Source organism: Sipha flava, unplaced genomic scaffold (assembly GCF_003268045.1).
Source record: "Sipha flava isolate LNK unplaced genomic scaffold, YSA_version1 75_pilon_pilon, whole genome shotgun sequence".
Taxonomy (NCBI): Eukaryota; Metazoa; Arthropoda; class Insecta; order Hemiptera; family Aphididae; genus Sipha; species Sipha flava.
This window is the reverse complement of record NW_020273615.1, coordinates 734927-750681: the sequence shown is the minus strand read 5'-3', so window position 1 is coordinate 750681 and position 15755 is coordinate 734927. Positions and strand designations below refer to the sequence as shown.

Genomic DNA, 15755 nt, shown 5'->3' with positions numbered 1-15755 from the left:
AAAATTTACTTTACTTTATTTAAAATAAATATATTAACATCAATAATGCTTATGTTTTTAGATTCTGTAAAAAAAATGAAGAGATACTAGAAGTATGATAAAATCGATGTAGAACAACCAATCAAAATTTTCATTGCTGGTGCTAAGTTTAGAAGAAACAAGCCTTGTCAAGAACAATCATCAGATATTTAATAATTTATGATTTAATAAAATAAAACTGAATTATAACAATGGTGGTACTCATGTTTGTAAATAAAAAATATATTTGTTTTTGTAAGGAACTCACAGAATGAATAATAAAGAGGTTTTAAAAGAAAAAATAATTTCTTAGTTGTTACTTGTTTGGTATCCTACAATTACTTTTAACTATAGCTATTAATTTCTTATTGAACAAAAACTAATATAATAATATCATAAATGTTTATTTATAAATATTTTTTTTTAATGAAAAATTAATATGATATTATGAAGGTTAAAAAATATTTGACTAACAATAGTAAAATATTATTTATATATTGACCAAAATAAATTATTAATAAAATAATTTTAAATTCTTTTGAATTAAATATTTGATAAATAATCTTATAATAATGTCACATAATAATGTTATTATATTATTATTAAATTAAGTTTATAAATATTACATAAATATTAATAATATAATGTAACTTCAGTGACCAACCATTATTTTATTGACATTATTATAAAATTTTTGTAACTAATTTAATGGATGAAAAAAATATTAATTTAATTATGTACAGTACACACAAAATATTTATATAATATCAAATAAATATTTTTTTGCTATCTGGGTACATTATAAAATTATAAAGATAAGTTCGATAAAAAATGTTATCACTTATATATTACATTAAACAATTTAAAATATATTATGCTCATGACAGCCCTCATAATTATGGTTGTTTGTTCTACACAACCTGTATAAAGGTAATTATTTTCTCATTAAAAGCTTTTCATTAGCTTTTTAAAGAACTATCAATATTACTCTATATGAATGTTTACTCAATATTTGAGTTGTAACATAAGTTATGTAGTAGATTTGTTATATCGAAACCTCAAGGGATATAAAAAATGTTTGTGGTATCAATTTTTATAAAAAAAAAAAAACTATAACATATTGACTGTATTGAGTCTCTAAGGTATTACTATTTCATTCGAATTAAAAAAAAAAAAAATTAAAAAAGTCGACGTTCGGAATAATAAAAACCTACTTTTCATAATTGATTATCGAATTATGACTTTTTTTTAAAAAAACTTTTTCTTTGGCCGCCATTGGGCTCATGTTAGATTTAATGCCCGGTAACCATTAAACAAATAGAAAGTTATTTTTTAATGAACAATGGCATTATGTTACAAACACAAACGTTGAATTATGTTCAAATGTTAACATCAACATTATGATATTTTAAATATTTTATGTTTGAATTTTACATCTAGTGCCGTTGCATATACTGAAAGTTATTTAATCAATGAACAGACTACGATAAATTAAATAATATATAACTTTCGTCTTTTATCTAATTGACTTATTTAAAAACCAAATTATACACTTATGGAATTTAAATTTTTCACAAAGGGACGGATTCATTTTCAACTACGAAATATTAAAATGAAAATTTAAAATAAGGTAAAATAAAAATACTTAATTATTTTTCTTCATTTTCATAGAATCATATAAAACGATTAATTTTAACCCAAAACATGTTTGAAAGAAATTTGATAAGAAATGGAAGAAAATTGGAAACTCTATTTAATATTTCATTTCATTAAATATAATAAAATATAATAAATTCTGGATGTAATTTTTTAATTTTTATTTCAATTGTTACCTAATTTAAATCATACATGGTAATCTTTAATTGATAAGCCCTATATGAAAGTTATTTCATTTGTTGTTTATTTTCAGTATTTATGTTTTATTTGTTTAATAGTTTTACAAAACGTAAACGTTTTATTTTATACTTACGTTTTAAATCCGTATATATTACTTATTTATTTATCATTAATTTATATAAAAACCTTACTTTATAAAATCAAATTTGAAATTTCATATAATAAATTGTGGGTTTTTAATCAACAGTAAAATTGTGATTAATAAATGATGTAGTAACTAAATGGATATCATAATTATGGTAAGTGCTAAATTTAACCATTTTTATATTAAATAACATTTATGTTCATTTTCGAATAAATAAACAAGAATTTAAATGAAAATTAATATACAATGATAATCATCAAATTTACCTCACTCAATTAGGTATTTGTATACATTTTATGACATATAACACTTAATTTATAGTTTTATAATTTTATATAAAGATTTTACAAAACACTTGTTAACAATAACCGTAAAAATTATTATTTACCATAGATAACTATATGAACTGTACAATTTAATACAGAAGGTTCAATTACCAACTATAAAATGATGAAAGTATAAATAACTATGTCGAACTTTCAACTCAAAATAATTGTTCTTTATAACATACTATAATGATGTAAAATAAGTTGTAAATAAATGAATTAGGAATTGGTTGTTGGACTTAATCATAAAAGAAAATATTCTGAATTCAAATATTCATAAAAATTACATTTTTATTAATATTTTAACGAATGTGTAAAGGTTATTAAACGCTTGATAGTATGTTATCTAAATAAAAAATAAAATAATTATTGTGTTTTAGTTCATTACCGTTAGCAAACATTTGAATAAATATTATCATTAAAAATGAATTTTACATTTTTATTTTTCATAAAAAATTATTTCTAATACCTTTTAATATAATGTATAATAATCTATAATCATTTAAATATTTTGGTATTTATTAAAAGTGTTTTTGAGAAAATTAATTTTTTTTTTTTGTATCATTACATTTTTTTCTGTATGATCATCTAGATATTGATCATACACGTTTTAACGTAGTTGAATTTTACATTAATTTTAAGCTATGTCTTTAGTGATTATAAATTTGTTTTTTTTTTTCTTTCATTATCAGTTGAATAATTTTAAATTATAGCCATGTTTATATGTAAACGTGTATGTAAATGTTTCTATGATATACAAATATAAAATTACAGACAATTCGATAATACAGTATTTTCGTTGTTAAATATTAGACTAATAGGTTATCTTATATTATTTGTATAATTTTATAAATGTTAAGTCAGAAAATAATTTTCATATGAACAGTTTTGGAAGAACTACTGTCAGACAGACAACTCCAACTGAATTTATTTACTAGTTTAATTAGTGTAAAAAAAAAAAAAATTAATATGATATGTCGACTTATTTTTTTCATGATTTTCTATGAATTGCCATATTTAAGTACTTCAACAGTAAAGGACAGTAATGCTTACGAGTAATTATGAAACAAACTGAATTAATTTATTAGGATTATTATAGTAAAACTACACATTGTTTTTAGTGTATATCTGATAAGACAAGAATCACCATTGGAATATTTTATGATTGAAAATGCAAATACAAATATAAACAAACATAAACTAACAAACGAAAATATTACGCTGTTTAAGCACTTAGATGTAAGTTTTATACTAAGCTCGTATACTTTTTAGCGAATAAAATATGAAAATAGGTTAATTCGAAAAATATATGTATAAGTTATACTGTATAATTTAATATTTGGTTTGCCAAGTCGCATTTTCATCACATACTTAACTTATACTTTTATTTTTTTCTCTGGAGTTTTTCTTTTTACTTGGTTTTTAAATTTAAGATCAATCTTCTAAATAATATTATGTTAGTTACTTATCATTTATTATTATTGAACAAAGACGTAAATTCAAAACTCCTGTGGTTTACTTAATGTTCAAAAATGTATTTGTGTAATATTTACATGATTTATTTCATCTTGGCTAAAGTTTTTTTTTCTTTAGAGATTTATATAACAATTTTATTAATATCTTAAATTATTATTTTATTTATTGTTATTATTATTTTTTTTTATAGATTAAAAATCATATGTTTGAAAACATTTCATTCGATAGGTAATAAATTCAGTTAAGATTTACTATTAGTGTTTTAAATAATCGGGTTTTTAACCTACCATTTATAAAAAATGTAATGATGTCACAGAAAATCAATCTTTAAATGTATGCTTTTTATACCGGCCTTTAACGGCAAAGCTGATTAGTTGTAACTATAAGTGTGCTTAGAAATGTATAAATGTAAAATATAGCTAAACGAAAATTCTTAATTGTTATAATATAATTTGTTCGTTCATAATACATGAATACATTTTGTAAATATTGTTAGAGTGAATACTATGCTGAGATATTAGTAGGAAAGCCTGGACAAAAGTTCCGTGTAATTTTTGAGACGGCGTGGGGTGATATGTGGATACCATCAAAATTGTGTTCAAAAACATTATCTCCACTGTGTAGTAAGTCTAAGTCTAATTATGATATGTTAAAAAATGTGTATTATTTATATATGTACAACGAGAAATCCATTTGAATGACTACATTAATTTCTACGGTAATTTATTTGTTGTTTTTTGAAAGTGTTTCTTTTATTGATTTGAAATAATTATTTACGAATTTATAAGTATATAAACAATATTTCATTTTTTTTTTTCAAGTATTTGTTTGTAAAGGTTACACTTTAAACTATTGTCCATAATTAACGGTTGGAATATAAGAAACGTTCCAAACCACCGAAAATTTCAATGGATGTAAAATTATAATATGTTAATTTGGCAAATAATTCACTTTAAATAGTATTAAATTTGTTGTTGTTCATTGAAATTATGACAGCATTAAATAAAAAAATGAGACTATTATTATTATTTTTGATTTTTGACTGCTAAATGAATAACAAATAAATATAAATAATTAAAATAAATATAGAAATTAAAATAGGTTATGTTACAGTCAAATTAATTGTTTGGGTTATGTTTACACATTTTAGATGAAAAATATAATTCTTATATAATATAAACATGATTTCATCCATAAAAATAATGAAAATAAAATAATAATAAAACTCAAAACCTTGCAAAGAAAATAAATGTAACAATTGTAATGGGCCACCTTGTACATACTATAAATACTATGTATATGTTGTAAATATAAATATGTAAAATGTATATATATATATATATATATATATAATTAATAATAAATTATTAGTTGTATATATAATATAACATAATATTTAAATTTAATTTTTCCAAAAGTATCGAAAAACCTGTACGATTCAAATATTTCTTCGACACACAAGTCAATCGATCCGGCTCCGTATGAAGCAATGGGACTAAGTGGAAACTTAACATGCGACACGGTTAGGGTGAGTAATAATAAAAAAATGATTTACTATCCATTTAATTGTTCGACATAAACTAAGAATCGTTAAAAAGATCTAAGATAAATTGTACCGTGCAATAGTGATTTAAGTGAAATCGATATATGGATAACTGTTCATTATTTTATTTTTTATTTTATACAAATTATTTCACTTCTTTTCATACTATAGTTAATTATTATGAATTGAGCTATGTTAACTCGATAATTTAAAAAAAAAACTGTCTATAAATTTTATCAAGTAGTAGATTTATTAAATACGAAGATCTTCTTAATAGCATGACAGCAAGATTGGTGACAGGATGTATTCCTCTTATCATATAGTTAAGTAGTTGAACCACGTCAAAAGCTGATGGTTTTGAAATGAGAAACCGCATGAAAATCTTATTAGAAATTATAATTTGCGCTTTTGACTCGCGCAGTATATAATATGCTTAATGAGAGTAAGTCCGTACCTGCTACAAGAGTACAATTTTAATTAAATTATCTTATTATTTGACTTTGGTTATAATAATTTCTTTTTTAATACATAGGTTTATGCAAAAACGTATAACTACATTAACATTTTAGAACGTTGAGACTAAACACGTTTTAATTAGCTTCAATGAACTTGTTAGATAAAAAATAAGACTTTTATGTAACACCATTCGATATAATTATCACTAACTTATATGTTTTCACGAACAAATTATTTTTTAATTATAATTATAGATTTAGTGAGAGAAAAAATACTTAAACATAAGCTAATTAACGGCAGGGGAAGAAGGGTAGATGTAGTTTATGACGATATTATAAGAATATTATACTAAAACAACACTAATAATAAGTAAGAGTTTGTTTATTCAGCTAGCTCATATGAACGTGTCCGACTTGGTATTTGCTGAGATTAAAGAGATTCCTAATACCGAGGAATTCCAAAACATGTATGCCGATGGAATAATCGGTTTAGGATACCAAAGTCTATCTAAAATCGATTCGGATCCATTTTTTTACAAGCTTCTCGGTGACAAAAAGATTTTAAACCCGATTTTTTCGGTATACTTGAACCGGTGAGTATGTAGGTAACATTATCAAAGATGTGAATTTAAAAACGGAAATAACATATTTCTGAGTGTCTAGTGAAATATTTATATTATACCTATATGTGATTTACATTTTAACAATTATATGATGTCACAATAGAATAAATATCTTGCAGATGTATCATTAACGTTTAATGTTCCCAAGTACTTTAAACACATCGCAAATGTGGGTGTGTTAATATATTTCAAATATAATTTAAGTGATGAATAATATTCTTCTGAATATTTATCACTCCCGAAATACAAATAATCTATACAGATATAAAAATACAGAAAACCATCTATAAAAATATGGTGATTTAAGCATTTTGCGTAAATTTATATAAAAATTATATTTTGAGTTACGAAGAAAACAAAAATTCAATTTAGTCGAAACAGACATTAAGCTGTATTTTTATAATTGTTCATCAGTTTTTTAAAACTATTAAGAAAACTGTTAAAAAATTAATAAACCATTTAATATCCGTATAAATAATTGAAATAATTCATTTGAAAATACTTACTTATCAAAATTTTTCTCACAAATATTTTAGAATATAATATATTCTAGACTATATTTTGGTCTCAAATAAATAAATAGTGCGCGACGAAATAATATGCGATCATTAGTGATGGAGGCTCAAACTCGATTGCAGTTTTAAGACTTTTGAACTTTTTTCTGTTTTTCTTAATTGTTTGGATATTTTTAAGAAATTCAAAAAATTTTCTCTCTCCAAAGTACCAACTAGAACTAATCTCAACTCTTTGAATTTTTATTTCGTGATGAACAAATTTCTCACAGTTTGGTTGAAATCGTATACACGGACGCAAATAAATACTTAATAATATAACATACATATTAATTTACGAGTGTTTACAAATTATTATTTTTTTATTTTTATTTTATATTTTATTAATTATTATTTAAAAAATACCTATAATGGGACAAACAATATATTTTTCGTTTCACTCAGAACCTAAAAAATATAAAAAATAAGATGACGATTTATTTGATTTCTTACATGATTTGACCAGTAGAAATGCTCCAATTAACACAATCTTAAGATAACTTTGATAGAAAATGTTGTTTAGTTAGTACTTTGAAAATGGTTCTTCTATGAATTTCCAAAAATTTTCTTAGTAATTGCAACGAATATAATACTGACAAAACTTATAAAAATACGGTTAAATTAATAGCACATCGGTTTTCGAGAAATTGAATTATTGTTTTTTTTTTTTTTTTGTAAATCAAAAAAATAATTATTGTATAGATATGAAGTTTTTTATTGAATGCTTGTATAACCATTAAATATATATGATTATTCTTAAAAATTTAATACAAAGATTTTCATATATCATATGTATAAATGGCCAAAGAAAAAATAATTGAGCTTTAGATCAAAAAAAATGTACACGTGCTTAAATATTATGTGTATTATTTTTTATTGTGTTTTATATATAAAATACTAATACTAAAATACTCTTCATCTGTCCTTGCATTTCGCAAGATCTAGAAGTCTTGCTCCTAGTTTTTATTTTTTATATTTGATGTTTAAATATATATTTAAATATAATAGTGGTTTCTTATGCTGGATAATAATTATTCTCAGCTTTAATTTTACAAGGAAATTCGTGTTGGATATAATATAATTTACTCCAACATAAATTATAGTGTGTAAGAAGTAATATATTACGGTATAATCATCATAATCCTTTGAAGTCAATAATTCTGAGGCATCTACGTAAGATAAAATAAATAGGCGTCAATTAACTCGACTGACAATATTCATCATGAGTATTTCTATCAAGACCTTTACACTTAAAAATCAATTACGAGTACTTTTATTTTCCTCCGCAAATAGTAATGACATAGTAATATTTTACAATGATATAAATTGCACATACACAATCCAACATTTTCATCGGGATAACTCATGATTTAGATCTAAATGTAAACGAAATTCGTGCCATTAAACAAGATACGACAATATTCATGTTTTGTAGATACATTGTCTTAGTGTAATCAAATAAAAACTTATCATACATCAGATGTGTAGTTGTTATTGGATGGGAAATAATGTTTCAAATTTTTAATTTTTAATTTTTATTTCTACAGTGATGTTAATACAAATAAGGGAGGAACGATATTTCTCGGAGGTGTAAGCAAAAAACATATAGACGGTGAAATTACCTACATTCCAGTCACAAGTAAGAACTACTGGCAGATTGAAATGAATCAGTAAGTACTAAATATCGTACGAATCTAACCGAACCTGTGAAGTGGGGCATAATAATATTCTATATTTATTGCATGCAGTCGAACTTTTATGAAATCGCATTGTAGTGTGACTAGCATTGTTGTTGAGACAATATTTTATGAGATATTTATGAAATAAAAGCAATGTATCATAAGTACAATGATTTTCAAAATCTGTATGTGTTCGCAATTCTTGTTATCGCAGTACAGTTTTGTAGTTATTTTTTCAATATTTCAATATAAAATAATATGTAATTTATAGTTTTATACTTTAAAAAATTATACCAAAATAACCTAAAATTAAATAAATAAAATAACCAATATAAACAGTTAAAATTTGTACTGCTCTAAAGTAAAATATAGAAAAATATACTTATCATCCAACTATTTTAATTGAAACTATAAACATTTTCAGAAATTACTTTTATATTTTATAACCCCAATTTATATCATACAAAAAGTTATTTTAAAATCACTATTTTTAATTTTATAATTTAGTTTGAATTAAAATTCAATAGAATATTTTTTAATGACATTAATATCATAAGTAAACTCAAGAAAACTATAATTATTCACAAATATAAAAGTTAACAAGTTCAAAAATATTTAAATTTATATTAACATTAAAGACCTAAATATAAGATGTAGGTTGCTAACTTTAACTGAAAATAGAAAGTTTTTTAATTTATATTCATACTTCTAAGTTTGTTTCCTAAAAGTACCTACTTATAACTTGAATATTTTAATTTGTTGTTTAATATCTTAATGGTTATTTTACAATAAGGTCGGGAATTACACTTTTTGTTCAATTAAAACCATGTTTTTTAAACATATATTTTATTTGGGACTTGATTATATACGAGGTTACTTGAAATAATTATGATAAAAAAAAAAAAAAAAAATTTCAAAACCTTTTTAGTATATACTGGTAATAAGCCGACCTCAGTAAACGATATTCAATTTGAATATTATGATTTGCACTAGTGAATCTCAGGTTCAAAATGTCATACGGGACCATGAAAATATTAAACAGTGGACCAGAAGGCAGAAATATTTACTCGGTGTAGCTGAACCAGCTCCCAATGAATATAACTGTCATAGCGCAGCCATTGGTATTATTATTATAATATATCTGTCTTTGCCGTAACGACGGTATAAAAAACACACTTCACAAATAAACTGTGACCGTAATCATAACAAAATGTGTCCACATGTGATATAGATTTATTATAGTTTTGTATATAACAAAATACAACGGTTTGATTGTACGCGTTGTAGTTTTATTCTCGAAGAAAATATAATCGAAACAAAATGTGACATTTGTGATGAATCGTTAGAAAAAGTACAACACCAGTAATTCGAATGAGAAAATTTAATACCATATTGTATACTTACGATAAAATATATGGCAAAAATTATTGAAAAAATAATTTTGGTTGCATTCAATGACTTTCTGTTAAGATTTTAGATATCAATAAAATTAAAAACTAATATTAAGACGATTTACAACAAATGAGTGTACTGTAACGACAGGCGTACGGTCGTCAACTGTGTGATGTATGGAATATTTTTTTTTATAATACGTACACTAGTGTACGTAAATAATTAAATGGAATTGATGCTCTTAAAAGTTGTGTGTATATATATATATATATATATATATATATAAGTTGTGTACATATAATATATGTATTATGTATTATTTCGATCAGTTTAGAAACATACTATAAAAAAACGTAGAATCACTCAAACTGAATGAGTGGCCTATCCATATAAACTTTGTTTACCCATGACTACATAATTGTAAGTCATTATTTCCCATCAATATTTTTCATTTCAGCAATTTGTGTTTACGAACATTAACCGAAACCATGTTTTATGCGAAATAAAAAACATAACTTTATTCATGAAAACTTATACTAATAATAAATTGGTTAGATGATCATTAGGTTAGGAGGATCATTAGGTTTACTGACCATTCTATATTATTTTACGGCGAAATTTACTATAAAGTGGTACAAGTGTTTATAATAGCAATATCAATGTTTTTCGTTCAGATTTTCAGTCCAGTTGAATAAAACAAATGCAAAAACGTTTTGTAATCCGACGTGTCAAGCAATATTGAGTACGGGTTCAAACAAAATCGGTGTACCCAAAGAACACGTAGCTGCTATTAATACTTTAATTGATGCCGAAGAATACTTCAACAACAGATACGTGGTGAGTAAAATTGCATTTATGTTGGTTCTTATAATATTACATCGCCTGTTGTCGTTTCTCATCGATCACAGACCCATGTTCAAAAGCTGTCAAAAACTGAAAACAGCGTATATAATGTTCATCGGAGATGCAAAAATAATAATAATAATAATAATAATAATAAAGTTTGAATTTAGAACTTATGCACCAACCTAATGTACTTTTAAAATATCGATATCACACTATTGGACTTACATTCAAAATTTGGATATAGGATTGATAACTTCCAACACCAACTAGATTCTATTAAGTGGTCCTTGTTTGTGTTTCCAAATTACTTAGAAGAGGAATTTTTTGGTTAATAAATATGGTAAAGTAAATAGTAAAATATGGGTTTTATTGATTTATATAATTAAAAAATTTTCAGGTATAACATTTGAACTAAAATAGCGAATGTTCAAAAATAATAAAAAAGTAATTCTGAAAAAATTTAAATAGATTAATTAATTTAACTAATATTAAATTTTAATTTATTTAACTAAATTAAATTTAACTCAATTATATTAAACGATTGAAAAATTAAAAATATATTCAAATTATTTTATTTAAAAACTTTATTTGCAAATAGATGCATTTAAATAATACTATCTTACCATCAGTGTTATTCAAAGATAACTAAACATTTATGTAGATAAATATAAAAGATAGATAAAATCTAAAGTATCCAGATAAAGATAAAAGTTAAAACAATATTTATCTGGATAAGAATAAAAATATATCATTTATTTTATTTTATTAATTAATTTAAAATTTTTGTTTTATAAATTTATACTTAAAAACTTTAATTAAATTACAATTTATAAATAATAAGTAATTAGCAAAAAATACATTCTTTGCAGGTATAATTTTATAAAAAAAATTCATTGCAATTTATATAATACATATTATGGAGTAATATTGATGGTTAAAATATTGAAAAGTTATTTCAACCATTGTCTGTAATATTTTAATATCTTTCTTAGTAATCAAATATTGTAAGAGTTATTAGAAAGAATAAACTGAATATTTTTTATTAAATATGTAAACAATTCTTAAAAATAATACTTATAAACACAATTTAAATAATATAACCAAAAATATATTGCAGTAACACCACTTTTAAAATAATATTAATTAATTATAAAGTTAATAAATTAATAATATTAATTAAATTATAATTTCTTTTTATTAATTTTTAACTTTCAAGTTACATTTTTCCAATTATTTTAATAAATATACTCGTATTTATTTATTCAGATGAATTACGATGGATAACTCAACAATTTAAGATAATTTATCAGTTAAATAATTTCGTTTATTATATAGACTAGATAAAATATAACCTATTACTTATCTAAATAATTTATTTAGATTATACTCAACACTATTGACCAAGCATTGTTCTTTATCAATGTTAGACTTGAATATATTATATTATTGTCTTTGTATAAAACTTTTTTACTACCACCGTGAAAATAGAAATGGATAATCTGTATAGAATCTAAAATTCGTTTGAATCAAAATGAAAAATGGCTCAATTTTATTTATATGTATAGAATTAATATGATCGATGTCTATAATTACTATGGTAAACATTTTAATTTTCTTATTTACACTGGTTACCGTATTATCAGAAAAAATTGATTTGGTTAAAAAAATACAACCTGGCGAAATTTGACTATGTTAACATATACATCTTTAATATTGATTCATTACAGTTTTCTTTTCATTTGTATCACTGCGATATAATAGATTAAATATAATAACTTCCATTTATATGTATACATTTTTTTTTTTTTTTTTTTTAATTCAAAAACCAAAGTTGACTCTACAGCAAATATTATTTTGATTAATCATATAAAAACATTTATATTAGTACAAGTATCTAATAAGTGAGATAACTTCATAATAAAGTGTACGAATATGAATTATGATTTGTAATAAGAAATAAGCGTACAGCGAATATAATTTATTATAATTTATCTGCAATATATCGCAAAAGAAAAAGTAGGATGTATAATTTCGCAAACGAAAGATGTTACAAATGTTTTGATGATTGAAGAAAATTATATATTATTTTGTCTAATGGAAGTTATAACATACTTATATTTTTTTATTATACATTTGAATATAATTTAATGTTATGACAGATTGATTTTGATTTAAAATAATAGGTAATTAAATTAGTAATATTTTCATAAGTAATTAATTAAATAATATTATAAACTAAAAACAATATAACCCCGATTGAAAACGAATAGGCACAATTGATTAAATATTTTGAAAATAATGGTCAATATACTGTTAAAATTTTTGGGACAGATTATTATTGTTATTATTTTTGTAATACGCATGAGATGCGATTTTAGTATGCTTGTAATTTTTATATATGATATCACAATTCACAGGTATCCTGTTTACAAGTGAATAAATTGCCAACCATCACATTGAATTTTGGTGGTCGTGATTTCCATATAAGCGGAAGACACTATATACAGAAAGTGAGTATCTACCGCGGTTAATACAAATAATATAATTCTAACATTAACTGTTGTGATTTTAATTCATTGTAGATCGATAATGAAACAAATGGACTGATTTGTATGAGTGTATTCTGTGACTCGAATTTGCCCGGTGGTCTTTGGTCATTGGGTGGTGGATTTTTATCCAGTGTCTACACAACATTTGACTTAGAAAACAATGAAGTTGGATTCGCTAAGTTAAAATGATAGGAAAACAAAACTTTGAATTATTTATGATATTGTAATTGTATTTATTATAAATTCCAAATCGGATAGAATAAAACATTTTAATTTTTATAAGTACATTGTGATAAATAATGGGAATACATTTGTGGAATAATATGATAATAGTATGATGTAATTTAGATTAGGATGTATAACCATAAAATCAAAATACTTGTGTTTGATTTCTGAATTAGAAGTATACGAATGACATAAAGCTCATTTCCAAAGATTTAGGTCACTATTCATATTCAAACAGATAAATAAATAATATTTTAATATTAAATTGAACTATATATATTAGAATCAAATTAAAGGAATATCTGTTTTGATTATAATGAGTAATTAAACCTAAGATGAGTTATTTATTATCTTCATAAGAATTCTTAAAATAACATACCAATAATTTCATTCAAATAATAGAAAAAAATCGATAAAAAAAATTTTTTTTTCATCGACACACATGTATACAAAACCTTTGAAATTACGTTTAATAATTTACAGATATTTTAACACTTTAATTAAATATAACAATAGGTAATACATTTGGATGAAGTTAGAACGCATAAAGTATCAGAGTTCCAATATTATCATAATTTACTCGGAGTTGAAAATACAGCTTAAACTTTTTACATACATTATAAAATGTCTTCCATTGAATCACGTGTGTGCCATGCTAGAGAAATTTAAGGAGGGCAACAGCTGGGTATACCATCTGTCCCAACAACCAGAGACTTTTTAATTTTTTTTTTTTATTATATTACTGATTCTAAATCGTTTTATCAAGTTCCCGTATTAAATGACCACTTAATAATTTCATTCGTACGAAACAAATTTACTTTTAACTACTACTGATTTATTTTTACAATTATCGAGGTAGTATCTGATTTCCTCGCATCACTTAACAAGCAAATAACCCAAAGCATGTAACTACATTGTGTTAATTATGTTGTTTATAAAATCAGTATGTTTGATTTAAAAGAAGCGTGATAGTTTTTTTTTTTATACAAAAACATTGATAAAATAAACTTAATTTAGTATCCCAAAGTAAACTTTTCAAAAAATAAAATTACTCACTACTGTAAAGAATAATGTTATTTAAAACTTGAAAACTTGTTTTAAATAAAAAGGTACACTGCTAGCAAAAAAGCTTTTTGTGGGAACAAACGTTCATTTTCATTTATATTATATAGGCGTACCAGAGTTTTTTGAAACTTTTTTTTATTAGTATGTCCTGTTCAGATGGGAATAACAATGCAATAATCGCTTATTATTAATAAGTTGTTGAGAATAAAAAACTAAAAATAAGTATTCGTATAAATGTTGAATAACTGCGAAAATGCAAAAACGATGGACTATACGAATAATATGGTAAATAATATATTATTTCAATCATAGGTACATCATCGGCAACGGGATAAGTGCAACGTGATATGAATATAATACAATTTGGATTCAGTTCCGTTGAGATTATATGTACAACTGCGGGTGACTATAATTGTTTAACGTATTCACACACCGGTCGGATATTTAACAGTAGCAAGACAATGTTTTGTAGTCACCCAATTGTTTACACACCTAAAATAGAACCATAGATAACAGCTCAGTGATCGATGCCTTGTTCAGATCTACGGACACACATGTGTCCATGACCGAATCTTGAAGTCGTCACAAACGTATGTTGTTTCCTTTGCAATATCCTGGAGAATTAGAATTAATGGGAATCTTGAGCACGGTCGTTTCTTAGCTCATGATGCGACGATCGAAATGTATATTAATAGAGTGCCCAGCCGGTATGTTCCGGCAGGTTATGATACTTGCATTGCAGATTTGATACTTTGTACGTCTTTCGAACGTTAATGAATTTACGATTTTGTTTTGATTATTATTGTTACTATTCATAATTCTATAATTGCCTATAAATGTATTTAGGCTATACGCATGTGCACTAAGAGATTTTTCCTGTGGTTGCATATTTTGAAGACTTATTGTAAAATATTTTTTTATTATATAAGTATATTTATATTATGAATACATTTTTTTCATTAGAATAATTTTTTACATCTCATGTTAGTAGTGAACAGATACACGAATGTCTAAATCATATAATAA

General features: G+C 23.6%; 2 protein-coding genes across 3 annotated transcripts in view; one reads left to right on the top strand and one right to left on the bottom strand.

Moving 5' to 3' along the window:
* The window catches only part of LOC112692589 (hemicentin-2-like), a 475200-nt gene that overhangs the window by 179015 nt on the left and 280430 nt on the right, over positions 1 to 15755 (bottom strand). The window lies entirely within an intron of this gene.
* On the top strand, positions 3192 to 13880 carry LOC112692588 (aspartic proteinase A2-like). The gene is made up of 9 exons (XM_025567312.1): positions 3192 to 3380; positions 3447 to 3564; positions 4298 to 4424; positions 5220 to 5329; positions 6190 to 6392; positions 8521 to 8643; positions 10719 to 10881; positions 13308 to 13400; positions 13473 to 13880. The coding sequence occupies exons 1-9, from the start codon at positions 3295 to 3297 to the stop codon at positions 13626 to 13628; spliced, it is 1179 nt and encodes a 392-aa protein (XP_025423097.1). The 5' UTR covers positions 3192 to 3294; the 3' UTR covers positions 13629 to 13880.